This window comes from Micropterus salmoides, unplaced genomic scaffold, assembly GCF_014851395.1.
Source record: "Micropterus salmoides isolate LMB-PRFRI ecotype aquatic unplaced genomic scaffold, ASM1485139v1 Ms_hic_scaffold_17, whole genome shotgun sequence".
In the NCBI taxonomy this organism is placed as follows: domain Eukaryota; kingdom Metazoa; phylum Chordata; class Actinopteri; order Centrarchiformes; family Centrarchidae; genus Micropterus; species Micropterus salmoides.
This window is the reverse complement of record NW_024040817.1, coordinates 5,163,179-5,178,571: the sequence shown is the minus strand read 5'-3', so window position 1 is coordinate 5,178,571 and position 15,393 is coordinate 5,163,179. Positions and strand designations below refer to the sequence as shown.

Genomic DNA, 15,393 nt, shown 5'->3' with positions numbered 1-15,393 from the left:
CCACCTCCTCGGCCTGTGCCTCGAGGAATGTGAGTATTAATATGACTGGGAGGGGTGGATTCATTTAGGCTAACATATTCTCCATCACCCAGCCAGGTTTCAGTAAGACAAAATAAATCAATATCATAATCTGATATTAGTTCATTTACTAGTACACCTTTAGAAGAGAGAGATCTGATGTTTAAGAGTCCACATTAAATTTTCCTATTAGTTTGCACTATTGCTCTTGTGGTTTTAATTTTTATGAGGTTTTTATGCACAGCTCTTCTGTTTACCTTTTAACTCCTGAAATGGAGGAGCAGAGAAGTGTGTTAGACTGCGACTCTGCGTAGGGTTTTGGGTGGGTAACTGCTGAATTAGAAGAGCAGAGAAGTGTGTTAGACTGCGACTCTGCCTCCTGGTCTCAACTCTGGGTTGTCATGGATTTGGTCCACTATTGATCCATTGATTGGTCCAGATTTCTAGAAATGAGAGCTGCTCCTTCCCAAGTGGGATGGATGCCGTCTCTCCGAATCAGACCAGGTCTTCCCCAGAACGTCTGCCAATGATCTACAAAGCCCACATCGACAAACAGCGGCAGAATGACGACATGCGGATATACATGTCATCACTGGTCAGATTTGGCAGGGGTCCAGAGAAAACTACGGTGTCCGACATTGTTTTTGCATATGTACACACCGACTCAACATTAATCTTAGTGACCTCCGATTGGTGTAACCGGGAGTCATTACCGCCGACGTGAATAACAATCTTACTGTATTTACGTTTATCCTTAGCCAGCAGTTTCAAATAAGACTCAATGTCGCCCGCTCTGGCCCCAGGGATGCACTTAACTATGGCCGCTGGCTTCGCTAACTTCACATTTCTCAAAATGGAGCTGCCAATGATCAGAGTTGGTTTCTCAGCGGGTGTGTCGCTGAGTGGGGAAAATCTGTTAGAAACGTGAACAGGTTGATGGTGACCCATGGGCTTTGAATGCTTACGACTATTCCTCCTTCGGACAGTCACCCAGCCCCCCTTTCCTGGCTGCATTAGATCATAATAAACACTGAATAAAAAAATTTGACCACACGCTTGATATGAGTCATTTTTTGTCTCTTTATCTTTGTTATTTTATCTCTTTATCTCAGTTTCAGGTTGAAATATTTTTTAAACTTCAGTTGAAGGTAATCTTAATGCTCTCGCCTTCATCACAGAAACCTGCAGAGTGGAAGACAAAGAGAAAGAAATCAGTTCTGTCTGATAGCACACATCCTGATTACATTGTTCATCGATCAGACAGGTTTAAAGGTCGAGCACCGTTCTTGGGGTCGTAGTGGTAGTCTGGTTCTCCGGAGAAGCCGAGGCAGCTTGCCTGCTGCTTGAAACGCTCCAAGTCTGAATCCTTCAAGGTCGACTCGCTGCCTGGAAACAACAAAAACAAAATGGATGAATGTTTCGGATAGGAAATGAGTTAGTTACTCTCTCTGGTTCATTCCATCCTACCCAGCAGATAAACAGCACGATTGGTGACCTCCTCCTCTGGAAAGGTGCCACCAATTTTCAGAAGTTGAGGAATCTTGTTGAGGTTTCTGGCGGTGTTGTTGATGCTGAAGACCAGACAGCCTTGGCAGCTCGGCAGCACGTGGAACTCAGAGGTGAAGTTAGGTACTGGGGACAGAAACAAATTTCTAAAATTCTAACACCGGCAATGTCTGTTGGAAACCGATGATTTAGCTCGTACACCTCACAACTGGATCTCAAGCAAGGAACTAGAAGTGTTGCTGATTATTCAGTAGAATTTAGGATGCTAGCAGCTGACTCCGGCTGGAATGATGCAGCTCTCAGGGAGGTATTTAGGAAGGGGCTTAGTTAGAGGGTCAAGGACAAGCTAGCCTCCCGAGACGAACCCACCAGTTTAAATTCACTCATCTCTTTGTCGACTCAACAACCGCCTGCATGAGCAGCAGAAGGAACTCTCCCATCAGCCTACTCTGGCCTCTCCTCTTTGCCACAACACCCACAAACCTTTGTTTCCCCCGAGGTTCGAGCTCCAGCTCCGGTATCACTTCCAGCCCTCGTTCCTGAACACGAACCCATGCAGCTAGGACGGGCCCGCCTGTCCCAGGAGGAATGCTTCCACCGGCATAGTTCTGATGAATGTCTTTACTAACCTCTGTTAAACCTCAGTTTCCCTGGTCTTCTAAAGCCCAAGGAGCCTTTGCCAAGTTCAAAAACCAGTCCACCCCCCTGTGCCCACCATCCAAACCCCCTCCTTCCGGCTGGGTCGTCAACGACTATCCTGACTACAATGTCTGGTGCCTGTTGGATGTGTGACGATGGGGTAGAGGGCTGCAGTACCAAGTGGACTAGGAGGGTTATGGTCCTGAGGAGCGGCAGTGGGTTCCCCATTCCTTTATTCTGCTGGCCTGGTTAGGGACTTCCACCTGGCTCACATTGACAAGCCCGGGAGGGTCGCCGGGAGGCTCCCGTAGGGGGAGGATACTATCGTGAATGGGCCTTGCCACCACCTCTCTCCCCTTGTTTTCCACTGTTTCCCATCCCTGCTGTCTTTGTCTGTTTTTTGTCTGTCGTGTGTGTGTGGCAGCTCTCACCTGTGGCTCATTCTACAATCATCCTCAGCTGGTGAAATACACCGGCTATTCATCCACTCCTCGCCAGTTTGTCAGTAAACCTTTAGTGGTAACCACGCTGTGGCAGATCTGATAGGGCCTCTAGAGGTAGCCACTTATGTTGTCATCCACCCTGAAAGAATAGCTAAATCGGGTGTAATGTCAAACTGCTTAAGCGATCATTCTGTCATATTTTGTGTGTGGAAAATTTAAATTCCAAGCTCTCCTCCCAGATTTATTAGAGCGAGACAATGTAAGAACATTAATGTTCATCGTTTTATTCAGGACCTAATTGCAATGAGGTGGGAGAGATTTCAGTTAATTCCTTATGTTGATGACGCATGGACCTTTTTTCATTCAGAAATTACTAATGTAATTAATAAACATGCTCCCATGAAAACAAGTAGGGCCGAAGGCAGGCATTTACCCTGGATCAGCTCTAATCTAACAAGTCTTTTAAAACAAAGGGATAAAGCCTGGGCCAAATATCGTTCTTCAAAAGATTCTACTGACTGGGAAAATTTCAGATACCTCAGGAACCTATGCAAGACAAAAACAAGGAACGTCAAATCCAGTTACTATTAAGATAGTTTCTGTCAAGATTTTCATAATCCTAGACAGTTCTGGAATCATTTGAATCACATTCTTAATAAAACAAAAAAAAGTTCTATAAATCAGATAAAAATAAATAATGAAATTAGTTTAGACCCAGTACTTATTTCTGAGGATTTTAATCAGCATTTCTCTTCCATTTGGTTCCCATCACTTTAACTCCTATGAGATGGCTGGTACCTCAAACTTAACTGATACTAATAGTTATTTTTCTTTTAGTAAAATCTCTCCAGTTGATGTTTTTCATGCCATTTGTGAGCTAAAAGAAAACAGTAATGTGAGTCCTGATGGTCTAGAAGCAAAATTTGTGAAACTTGCTGCTCATGTATTAATGTATCCTCTTGCAGACTTATTTAACTTATCTCTATCTAATTGTGCAATCCCCTTCATATTGAAATGTGCATTACTCCTCTTTTGAAAGATGGCGATAGATCTGATGTGAACAATTTCCGTCCAATTTCTATTATTTGTACTACTGCAAAAAAATTATATAGTAACTTACTTTTAATCATTTATCAAAGTATATGTCAATTCAATATTTTATCTCCATCACAATCTGATGTTAGACCTAATTTTTCCACGACTACCGCTCTACTTAAGTTCACAAATGATGTGTTCTCATCCTTTGATTAATCCCAATTCACAGGTGCAATCTTTATTGATCTTACTAAGGCTTTTGATTTGGTTGATCACTATCTTCTTCTTGATAAGCTCTATTCCATTGGTTTGAATCAAAATGCTCTTCTTTGGTTTAACTCTTATCTTCATAGCAGACGTCAGTGTGTTGTTTTTCAGGGCTGCCAGTCCGACTATCTACTTGTAGATAAAGGTGTCCCACAAGGCTCCACCTTAGGACCACTTCTTTTTATTATTTTTATTAATGACTTCCCTCATATGTGCTCTAATTCTTTTTTCATCTATATGCTGATGACACTGTTATTTATACCTTCAACTCAGATCTACTATAAATTCAGAATTCCTTACAATCTGACTTCAACCTGGTACAAAAATGGCTTGATAGTAACAAACTTATACTGAATAGGAAGAAGTCATGTTGCATGTTGTTTGGAACTCGACATAGTCGTGTATACTCCTCTGAGTTTGATAACGGTTCTATTAATCGTTTCACTCTTCCTGTCAGAAAAAGAATAATTTCTCAGATGATACTGTGATACTGTGTGTCGCTTTGTTTAAAAGCGTCACCTAAATTATACTGCCTATTATTGATTATGCTGACATTATAATATAATAATAATAATACTCTTTATTTGTAGAGCACTTTTCAAAAACAAGTTACAAAGTGCTTTAACAAGTGTAAAGACAATAATTCCCAAGAGACAATAATACAAAAACAATACAAGATAAAAGCATGAAAACATTGAAAAGACTAAAATACACGTTTAAGACAAATATAAAATTAGTAAAATACAATAAAATAAAAGGGATAAAATAAAGTCAAATAAGATCTGGAAAGGCTCTCCTATAAAAGTATTTTTAAGAAGGGATTTAAAAGAATTCACTGACGCAGCTGACCTGATTTCCTCGGGCAGGCTGTTCCAGAGCCTCGGGGCCCTGACAGCAAACGCTCTGTCCCCTTTAGTTTTCAGTCGAGACTCTGGAACAGATAGCAGACCTCTGCCCGAGGATCTCAAGGTACGTGCTGGTGTGTATGGGACTAAAAGTTCAGAAATATAACAAGGCGAGAGGCCATGAAGAGCTTTAAAAGTAATCAATAGAATTTTAAAGTCAATTCTAAAACATACTGGGAGCCAGTGTAATGAAGCTAAAATAGGGGTGATGTGGTCATATTTCTTTGTTCTGGTTAAAAGCCTGGCAGCTGAGTTCTGGACAGTCTGGAGATTTTGGGTTAAACAGGTGAAAAGGCTGTTGCAATAATCCAGGCGTGATGAGATGAAGGCGTGTAAAATGGTCTCGGTGTCCATAAAAAGTTAATATAGATCAAATTTTTGCTATATTTCTAAGTTGATAAAAACATGATTGAACAAGCTCTGTGGTGTGCTGCTCGAAATTGAATCAAACCAAACACCAAGGTTCTTTGCCACAGGCTTAATGTGATTTACTAAAGAACCAGCCTGACCAACCTGGTCATCGGGTCCCGATGTTTTGTCTGAGTTCAGTTGGAGGAAATTATTTGACATCCATTTTTTAACTTCACAAAGGCAGTTGTTAAGTGAACTCAGCATTCCAGGGTCTGTGGATCTGACGGGCAAGTGTCATCAGCATAAATATGAAAAGAAATGCCATGTTTATGGATAATATGTCCAAGGGGAAGCAGATACAAGGAGATCAAAATGGGTACTAAGACCGACCCCTGAGGCACACCATATTTAACTGGACAGAATGAAGAGACATAGTTGTTTACAGACACGCAAAACTTCCTATTTGACAGGTAGGATGAAAACCATTCTAGGGCAGTACCAGAGCTCCCCACCCAGTGCCTCAGTTTGTCTAACATGATGTTGTGATCAATGGTGTCAAAAGCAGAGCTAAGGTCCAGAATACCACCGACACTAAATTAATGCCCCTTAATGTTGTAGTTAACTCGCTTTGTAGATTTGTCTTGCGGTGTCCTTATAGAACTCATCACTGTTTAATGTATGAATCACTAAACTGGTTGCATCCTAAATCAAGAAGGCAATTCCACTGGTTTCAGTTGTTCTTCAAATGTGTTTATTTTAACTGTCCCTCCTATTTAAAACCGCATCTGATTCCATGCAGATCTTCATATCCACTCAGACACATGCAATACCCTTTTTTCTTTACACCCAGAACTTATAAAGAAGTTGGATGTAGATCGTTTCAATATAAAGCGCCATGGGACTGGAATAATCTTCCTCTTTCCTTGAGATCTATAACTTATTTTCGCTCTTTCAGATCCTCCCTATTTCTATACCTTAAAATCCATCCATCCATCCATCGACACGCAACCAGGGGGAGCCAGGGATTGAACCGCTGACCTTCCGATTAACCGCCAACCAGCTCTACCTTCTGAGTCGCAGCCACCCCTCACGTTTAGCAGGTAACATGTTTGGAAATTAGCAGTGATCAGTATGTCCAGATGAGGCTGAGGCAGGTACTTGGTCATAATTATCTTAGTCTAGTGTGTTAACATGCAATCATTTGCTGTCGAAGTGTTGGACACGTTAACATGTCAAAGGGTAAACCCATAACCGTGGTCATACACTGGATTTGGTTTTTACCCTGGGTGTCAGCATTTCCTCTGTGGAATTAGTGGACATGACCATATCTGACCACAGATGTATTAATTTTTAAGCTGCGATTCTCCTGTTACTCATGCCGCCTCACCAAGCTCCGTGTGTTCTCGCATCTTTAATGAACAAAGTGTTTCAAAGTTTTGCGCATTCTTTCAGAGCCAAAGCCAACACCTGTCTGATTCCAACACCAACAACCTGGTCGATCACTTCAGTCATGTCTGCTTGTCGTCACTAAATATTACTGCTCCTCTAAAGGTTAGGCCTACGTCTAAAGCTAGTAAGCAACCCTGGATAAATGACAGCATTCGCAGCCTCAAAAGGGAATGCAGGAAAGCAGAGCGCAGATGGAAAAAATCCAGTCTCCAAGTCCATTACCTCAGTCTGAAGGATTTATTAATTAACTACAATAACATGGTTAAGGATGCGAGAACACACTATTTTTCTGAACTCATTACTACACATAAACACAATCCCAGGTTTCTGTTTAAGACTGTGGATCAGCTGGTAAACCCAACCCCTCCTTGTGCCTCTGCTGGAAGTAATGATGACTGTGAATTGTTTTTATCTTATTTTACCAATAAGGTGGTGTCAATCAGAGCCTCTATTACCCCCACTGCCTCTTACTCAGAGGTTCCTCACCAGCAACAAGAGAGTTTTAACCAGTTTTATCCCATCGACTTGTCTGAGCTTTTAAAAACAGTAACACAAATGAGAGTGTCCTCCAGCCCACTTGATATAATACCTACAAAGTTTTTACTGAAAGTAATAGATTCTGTTGGGCCCCATTTGATCTCTGTTTTCAACAGCTCCCTATCTACTGGTTGTGTCCCTGATTATTTTAAAACGGCTTGCGTGAACCCACTTTTAAAGAAACCTGGTTTAGATCCCTCCCTCCCACATAATTTTAGACCAATTTCAAAACTGCCTTTTATTACAAAAGATTCTAGAAAGAATTGTGTCCAAACAGCTGCTCACTGTACTGGAAAATAACAAAATACTTTAAAAGCTGGACCGTAGCGCTGCTTTTGACACCATTGATCACAACATCATGTTAGACAGACTGAGGCACTTGGTGGGGATCTCTGGTACTCCCCTAGAATGGTTTTCATCCTACCTGTCAAAAAGGAAGTTTTGCGTGTCTGTAAACAACTATGTCTCCTTGTTCTGTCCAGTTAAATATGGTGTGCCTCAGGGGTCGGTCTTAGGACCCATTTTGTTCTCCTTGTATCTGTTTCCCCTTGAACATATTATCCATAAACAAGGCATTTCTTTTCATATTTATGCTGATGACACAGAAATATACTTGCCCGTCAGATCCACAGACCCTGGAATGCCGAGTTCACTTACCAACTGCCTTTGTGAAGTTAAAAAATAGATGTCAAATAATTTCCTCCAACTGAACTCAGACAAAACAGAAATCCTGGTCATTGGGTTCCAGCAGAAGGCAAATCAAATACTGCCATCTGCTGGTTCCCTAGTAAATCACATTAAGCCTGTGGCAAAGAACCTTGGTGTTTGGTTTGATAGTAATTTAAATTTCGAGCAGCTTGTTCAATCATGTTTTTATCAACTTAGATCGAATTTTTGCTATATTTCTATGTTAACTTTTAAGGACACCGAGACCATTTTACACGCCTTCATCTCATCACGCCTGGATTATTGCAACAGCCTTTTCACCTGTTTAACCAAAAATCTATTGATCGACTCCAGACTGTCCAGAACTCAGCTGCCAGGCTTTTAACCAGAACAAAGAAATATGACCACATTATTCCTATTTTAGCTTCATTACACTGGCTCCCAGTATGTTTTAGAATTGACTTTAAAATTCTATTGATCACTTTTAAAGCTCTTCATGGCCTCTCGCCTTGTTATATTTCTGACCTTTTAGTCCCATACGCACCAGCACGTACCTTGAGATCCTCGGGCAGAGGTCTGTTGTCTGTTCCAGAGTCTCGACTGAAAACTAAAGGGGACAGAGCGTTTGCTGTCAGGGCCCCGAGGCTCTGGAACAGTGTCGGGTCGGAAATAAGGACCGGCCGGGCCAGTAAAAGACCTGGTCCCTACCCTAACCAACGTAATAAACTCAATAAAATTACTCTATTAGATTTCTTCTTTAGTCAAAAACTTCACTGGAGACGGTCAAGAGTCGGTGCAAAAGAGTTTATTCCAATAAAGGACAGATAAACCCGAGCAACATCCCTGCAGGTCTCAGGATGGAACCGAGTTGGTGGTCAGCGAACATCGCCTTATATTCACCTTAAGCTCCACCTTGTCCCTCCTTTCAGGTGGGCATTACATCTTAACTCCTCCTTATCTCCTCCTTCTAGGTGGGCGTTACTCCTTAACTCCACCTATGGTGTTCGCTGACCACTCCTCCCCTTTGGTGGATTTCCTATCCTCTACTGCCATCTAGTGGCCTTTTTCTTGTACTGTTTTACCAAATTAACCCTTTCATTAATGTTACAATTTCCACTTTTTAACTATTATTACATGTAATTATTGTTACCATTTATCTCTCTTTATATTTTTACATTACTGGATTAGAAATCCACCAATATGTTTCAACTTCAGTCCCACTGTATTTTTTTAAAAAGTTATACAGGCATAGTTTGACACCATTAAAACTTAAACATTTACAATCGTATTTTTTAAAAGAATTAATAAGGAATAACATATTTCATACATGTATAACGTGATTCAATGAACAAATACATGATTCAACAATGCCAACCATGAGGGTGCTTTGTCTCATACAAGTTTTCTTTCGGCAGCGCAAAGCTTGGTTGCGTGCAGTACCTAGCCGTACCAGGCGCCATAAATCACAACATGTCATGATCTCATTCTTGGCTTCAGTTCGCGATGATCTCAGCCCTGGCGTACGTGACTTACTGCAGGTGCCTTGCTTCTATTGAGTGGGTTACGGTTGGCTAGGTTTTGCCTGCGCGGCCTGAGCAGCTTCTCTGCTCATGTAGGCTCATTAAAAAGCACACGTTCACAGAGAATAAGAATAATATATGATAAACACACAGAGTATAAGAATAAAATATGAGTTTGAACACACTCATTAAACACTCAGTAGTTAAACACTCAGTAGTTAAACTTTACACTATAAAATAACACTTTAAATGATGACAGTGTAGACCACCATTGCTCTAGTAATAAATGATAACAATTTAGGCTATAATGCTCCAAAATAATTCACAACAACAGCCTGCCCGAGGAAATCAGCTCAGCTGAGTCAGTGAACTCTTTTAAGTCCCTTCTTAAAAATACTTTTATAGGAGAGCCTTTCCCGATCTTATTTGACTTTATTTTATCCCTTTTATTTTATTGTATTTTACTAATTTTATATTTATCTTAAACGTGTATTTTATTCTTTTCAATGTTTTCATGCTTTTATCTTGTATTGTTTTTGTATTATTGTCTCTTGGGAATTATTGTCTTTACACTTGTTAAAGCACTTTGTAACTTGTTTTTGAAAAGTGCTCTACAAATAAAGAGTATTATTATTATTATTATTATTATTATTATATGTTGACCTGATGATGGCAATGAAAAGTCAGAGGATCATTAAAGTTGTTACAGTTGATACCACATTTCATCATAATCCATCCAACAGCTGCTTTAAGGAGCCAAAGTGGAGGACCGACGGACATTACTGTCCATAGAGCAACACTTGTAAAACTCTATTTCTCCCCTTATTTATTTTTGTTTATTGTTTAATCTTGAATAGAAAATGTCAATTAAGTACAGTATCTGTACGCAGTTTAAGTTTACTGTTTGAGTATTAGCGGTGTCTGTCATCCACAGCTGCTTTAGATCTGTGTGTGTGATGCAGTCTGATACATGACCTCCCCTGCTGGACTTTGCAACTTACAGAACTAACGTAGAAACTACAGATCAGGTTACTTACATGATGATGTCACAGTGTCGCCATCAATAGTTACGTTAACTGTTAAGTTAAAGCAGGTTCCATTTCTGGAAAAAAGATAGAGGAAGATGTGAGTTCATATTCAGTCAGAGCTGTTTTTGGTCTTCTCGTCTATGTTGGTTTGAAAAGTTAAGATTCCTTCAGCTGATGGAGGCTGTGTGATACATTTGAAAGCTCTGTAAACTGTTAAACCAAACAGGACGTCATGAAAATACTACAACTGGGTAAACTCCATCCACTGTCCACTGTGATCTGTCTGGAAAAGATGCTACTAATCGATAAAATAAGAGTTTAGGGTAATATTAGCGGGTCTGTCCTTCTCTAGTTTGGATTAAGGAACATTTCACAGTGACCACTTTTCCAAACTCATTGGTTCCATCTTCATTCTCATAATTTTAAATCTTACTTATGTTAACTTAAGTTGTGCATTTAGTTGTGTAAGATTTCCTCAAATGTTTATTCATTTATGATAAAAATATTATTTACAGAAGTTATTATGTTTATGTGTACAGTTGATGTCTTATTAACTCACATCTTGCTCGCCTGAGACATCACAACTACACCAGTCCTGGACGGAGACGGAGTGATTTTCACCCAGGAGCTCTCAGTTGACTTCAGGATGGTGTCATATACGTCAATATCAACGTAACCCATGATGAATTTCATCCTGCCGTACATCTGCACACAAACATGGAGTCAGTTAGTCAGAGCAGACAAACATCTTTCATCGAAAGAAATATGAACAAATATCTTTGTAACAACATCTTTTTGTTTGATGTGTTTTTCTTTAACAATTTCTTGTGAACTTATTGTTTTGCAGAATACACTTCAGTAGAAACTGCACAGTAGCACTCAAGCTAACATTAACACGCTAAGATTAGTAGGCTGCACTTCAATACAACTGTTCTGTGACAAAATACGTTACGTCAATGGTCCAGTAACATGATTTGTTTTATAAAAACAAAACTATATGGCTTTGTCCGAGCTTTGTGAGATTCAGTCAGCGTAACTTTACCTGCACTTTCAAAGGTTTTTGAAAAACAGTTGCCAAACTATTTGTTGATTACCTTGACAGTAATCCTCTCCTACACTCCAAAACAATTTGGGACCACGGGACTCAACAGAGTTGTCAAACTGTTACAAACTGTCTTGGTTTGCCTCTGATATGTACTGTAATTCTGTGACCGGGCCTCTCTAGTGCAACTAATTCTCAACGTGTGGTTGTTGCCTGTTTAAGTTCCCATCATATAGACAGTATTTATTTGTCTTTATTGATATTTGGTGATGGAATGTGTTGATAGGGGGTGTTGATGGAACAGTGGATAAGGCACATACCTTTGGTGTGAGAGACCTGGGTTCAACTCCCCACTGTGACTCCCCTGAGAGCAAGACACTTCTGATATATAACAATTGTAAGTCGCTTTGGATAAAAGCGTCAGCTAAATAAACAAATGTAGAGGCAGGGCAGTTATACAACATTAAACTGTCCAATGAAAACATGAAGTTGACTAACAAATTAATGTTGACTCAATGGAAATCTGGAGGATGATGATGAAATGCATGCTGGGAGTTGTTGCTATTGTCGATAAAAGGGTCAGAGTGAGAACAATTCCAGCCATCTGGACTGTACTTTGTTAGATGTGGACTTGTTAACACAAGATTGCTGATTGAAAATGGCCACTTGTTAAGTTATTTTAAGTTACCTTTTTATGACAAATCTACCGGGTAAATCATCAACCCATCCGTTGGAGTTCGTACAGAATTCAAACCAATGACCCCACTATGAGTTCAGGACTTTAGAGATCAGATAGCTTTGGAGTTGTTGAGTCTCCTGATGGAGCTAAAGTAGCTGGTTCTAGGCTTCCGTCAGTCTATATGCTATCTAGGCTAACGGCATCCTGACTCCGGCTCAGTACTACACAGACAAAACACCCATCTGAACATCTCAGTCTCACGAAAAAATCATTTCTTATCCCCAGTTTGTGCCTCCCATGTGTCAATGTTACATTCAAGGTGGTTTATCTATATATTTACTGCTGTTCTAACAATAACTCTAATAACCATCTGATAAAAAAGAAAAAATCTGTTGCTGCACTTGTCTTCTGGGATTTCACAGAATTGCAGTGCATTTATCTTGAAAACAAATGTATGCTTAGCTGTAAATCAAATGGAGTGCTAACGCTAACAGATGAGAGGCATAAACTGTGGCTAAGAATTTCCCGAAAAGCTGAATACTGCTTCAGTGCCTGAGTACTAATTCTAACCTAAAGACCCGGGAAGGAAGCCTTACCATGCTGGGGTCGGCCAGGGACAAAGGCGTGACCAAGGGTTGGCATTCTTCAGGTGTCACAGCCGAGCTGCTCAGAAACAGCCCAACAACCAGGAAGTGAGTGCTGAACCACAGATTCATGATGCTACAGCTGGTGAGCTTCAGAAGTGGAAACCAACACTGAGCCGTCTGGCCATTATGTTTGTGACTGCTTGCATTATTTACATAAAAAGCGTATCTCTCTGCTTGTTCAAAGGGGATTCAGGGTTTGCTGTGGTTGTAGGATTTCATAATGAAATTGTTTGGTTTCTGTATCAATCATTTACTAACTTGTTGATTTGCCCTTGGCCACCAACAAACACACTGAGTATACAGAGCAGCACACGACTGCTTCCATCCAGCTGAAACCTGGACTGAGACAGCCTGAGCTCTGCTCTGCTGCTGCAATATCCAAAACCCCATTAATCAGTGTTGATACAGCTGCAAACGCTGTCTTCAAGTCATAATTCACAATCAGTGTAGAAAAGTACGTGTCCTCATCTCAGTGCGTGATTACAGACGCTTTCATAAAGCGTGTTTATTTGATGCTAAAGGTACCCTTGAGCTACCCGTGAGGCACAACTATAGGGGTTAGCCGGTTGACATGCATAAAGTCAGTGACTTAGGTTTAGGCACTGTAGCTAGTAGCATTTCCGGTCTGCACGAGACAGCCCAGAGCATCTTATACAGACACTAAAGGGTACACCTTTGGTGTCAAAGAACTACACTTTGTCACTTTTTCTGAAACGCCCTGAGATGAGAACAGTCTGAAAGGTAAGATCATTTAAAGGTGGGGTAAGCAACTCTGGAGAAATCCAATATCTTAAAGTGGGCTGAATAGACCTCAACAGTGACTGAGGTCTGTTTACGAAAGTGAGAACCACATTCATCTGCTCCACTGACGTTTCAGAAAGCCAACAATGGTCGCTCAGACTTCGCCTCAGGTGACTCCAACAACCAACAATGACAGTCATTCCAACAGCCAGGAGCACCAACGAGCCAAGCTGTATCCATCCCCTTGATAACAGCTGGGACTTCCTGCCAGTCAGTACTGAAGAAACGTCTTCGAGTATCTTCAACCACTCTCCAGTGCCCTTGATTTTAACCTCCCTTGGATAACTACGATCTGGATGAATGAGAGTCTTCTCAGACACCTAACTACGCAGCTTTCATAAATGACCACAACCCTGACTGTCTTCATACCGGCCCTTGTAGTGATTCTCTAAAAAAGGCAGCATGTCAGAAGGGGAGGTCACTGCATTTGGTTTTTCTGAAGCCCACAATGAACTCTTTGGTCTACTGTTAGTTGGTGTTTGTACAGCGAACAGACAAACCCTTCGACCCACATCAGATCAGTAGCGTCACTTCAGCCTAAGGATGGATTCAGACTAAAACATGTGCTGCAGCAAAAATACCAGTCTTCCCATTAATTTTGAATAGATGCCAAAAAACAAAATGAATACCTGATGTCACTGTCACGATCCTGTTTCTCTGTGTAGCCTTGTTTATTATTTCATTCATTTGCAAGTTTAAGTTTACTTAGTATCGGTCTTATCTTAGTTCGTAGTTCTGTGTCTTAGTTCCTTGTCTTGTGCCTTAGTTCAGGTCTTAGTGGTGACTCCTGGTCTGTGTACTTCTGTGTGGATATATTGCCCCTATCTGATCCCAGTTCAGTTTGTTTTCCCTGTGGGTTGTAGTTTCTTTGTGATCAGTCTGCTTGTCTCTGGATTAGTTTGTTATTTATAATATTCTGAATTGTTCCATCATATTTTGATATGGCTTGTGTTTAGTAACCTGTGTTTTGTCTGTTTCCCCAGTAATCCCTCTGCCTGCCTGTCTCGTTAGTCGTTATCCCTCTGACCTGGTTGCTTCTGCCTGCTTGTTTGTCCCTGGTGCTGGTCATGTAATTTGAGTATCATCAAAAAGTTGATTTATTTCAGTAATTCCATTCAAAAAGTGAAACTTGGATATTATATTCATTCATTACACACAGACTGATATATTTCAAATGTTTATTTCATTTAATTGTGATGATTAAAACTGACAACTAATGAAAATCCCAAATTCAGTATCTCCAAAAATTTGAATATTACTTAAGACCAATACAAAAAAAGGATTTTTAGAAATGTTGGCCAACTGAAAAGTATGAACATGAAAAGTATGCGCATGTACAGCACTCAATACTTTTTGCCTGAATTACTGCAGCAATGCGGTGTGGCATGGAGTCGATCAGTCTGTGGCACTGCTCAGGTGTTATGAGAGCCCAGGTTGCTCTGATAGTGGCCTTCAGCTCTTCTGCATTGTTGGGTCTGGCGTATCACATCTTCCTCTTCACAATACCCCATAGATTTTCTATAGGGTTAAGGTCAGGCAAGTTTGCTGGCCAATTAAGAACAGGGATACCATGGTCCTTAAACCAGGTACTGGTAGCTTTGGCACTGTGTGCAGGTGACAAGTCCTGTTGGAAAATGAAATCTGCATCTCCATAAAGTTGGTCAGCAGCAGGAAGCATGAAGTGCTCTAAAACTTCCTGGTAGACGGCTGCGTTGACCTTGGACCTCAGAAAACACAGTGGACCAACACCAGCAGATGACATGGCACCCCAAACCATCACTGACTGTGGAAACTTTACACTGGACTTCAAGCAACGTGGATTCAGTGCCTCTCCTCTCTTCCTCCAGACTTTGGGACCTT

The 15,393-nt window shown here is 40.8% G+C and overlaps 1 protein-coding gene across 1 annotated transcript; it reads right to left on the bottom strand.

Moving 5' to 3' along the window:
- Positions 1–1,078: 1,078 nt before the first annotated feature.
- Positions 1,079–12,878, bottom strand: LOC119906931. The gene is made up of 6 exons (XM_038724396.1): positions 12,682–12,878; positions 10,924–11,069; positions 10,374–10,438; positions 1,486–1,650; positions 1,300–1,404; positions 1,079–1,200 (listed from the first exon to the last, which is right to left on the bottom strand). Exons 1-6 carry the CDS (start codon positions 12,799–12,801, stop codon positions 1,157–1,159), a joined length of 645 nt encoding a protein of 214 aa, XP_038580324.1. The 5' UTR covers positions 12,802–12,878; the 3' UTR covers positions 1,079–1,156.
- Positions 12,879–15,393: the final 2,515 nt, after the last annotated feature.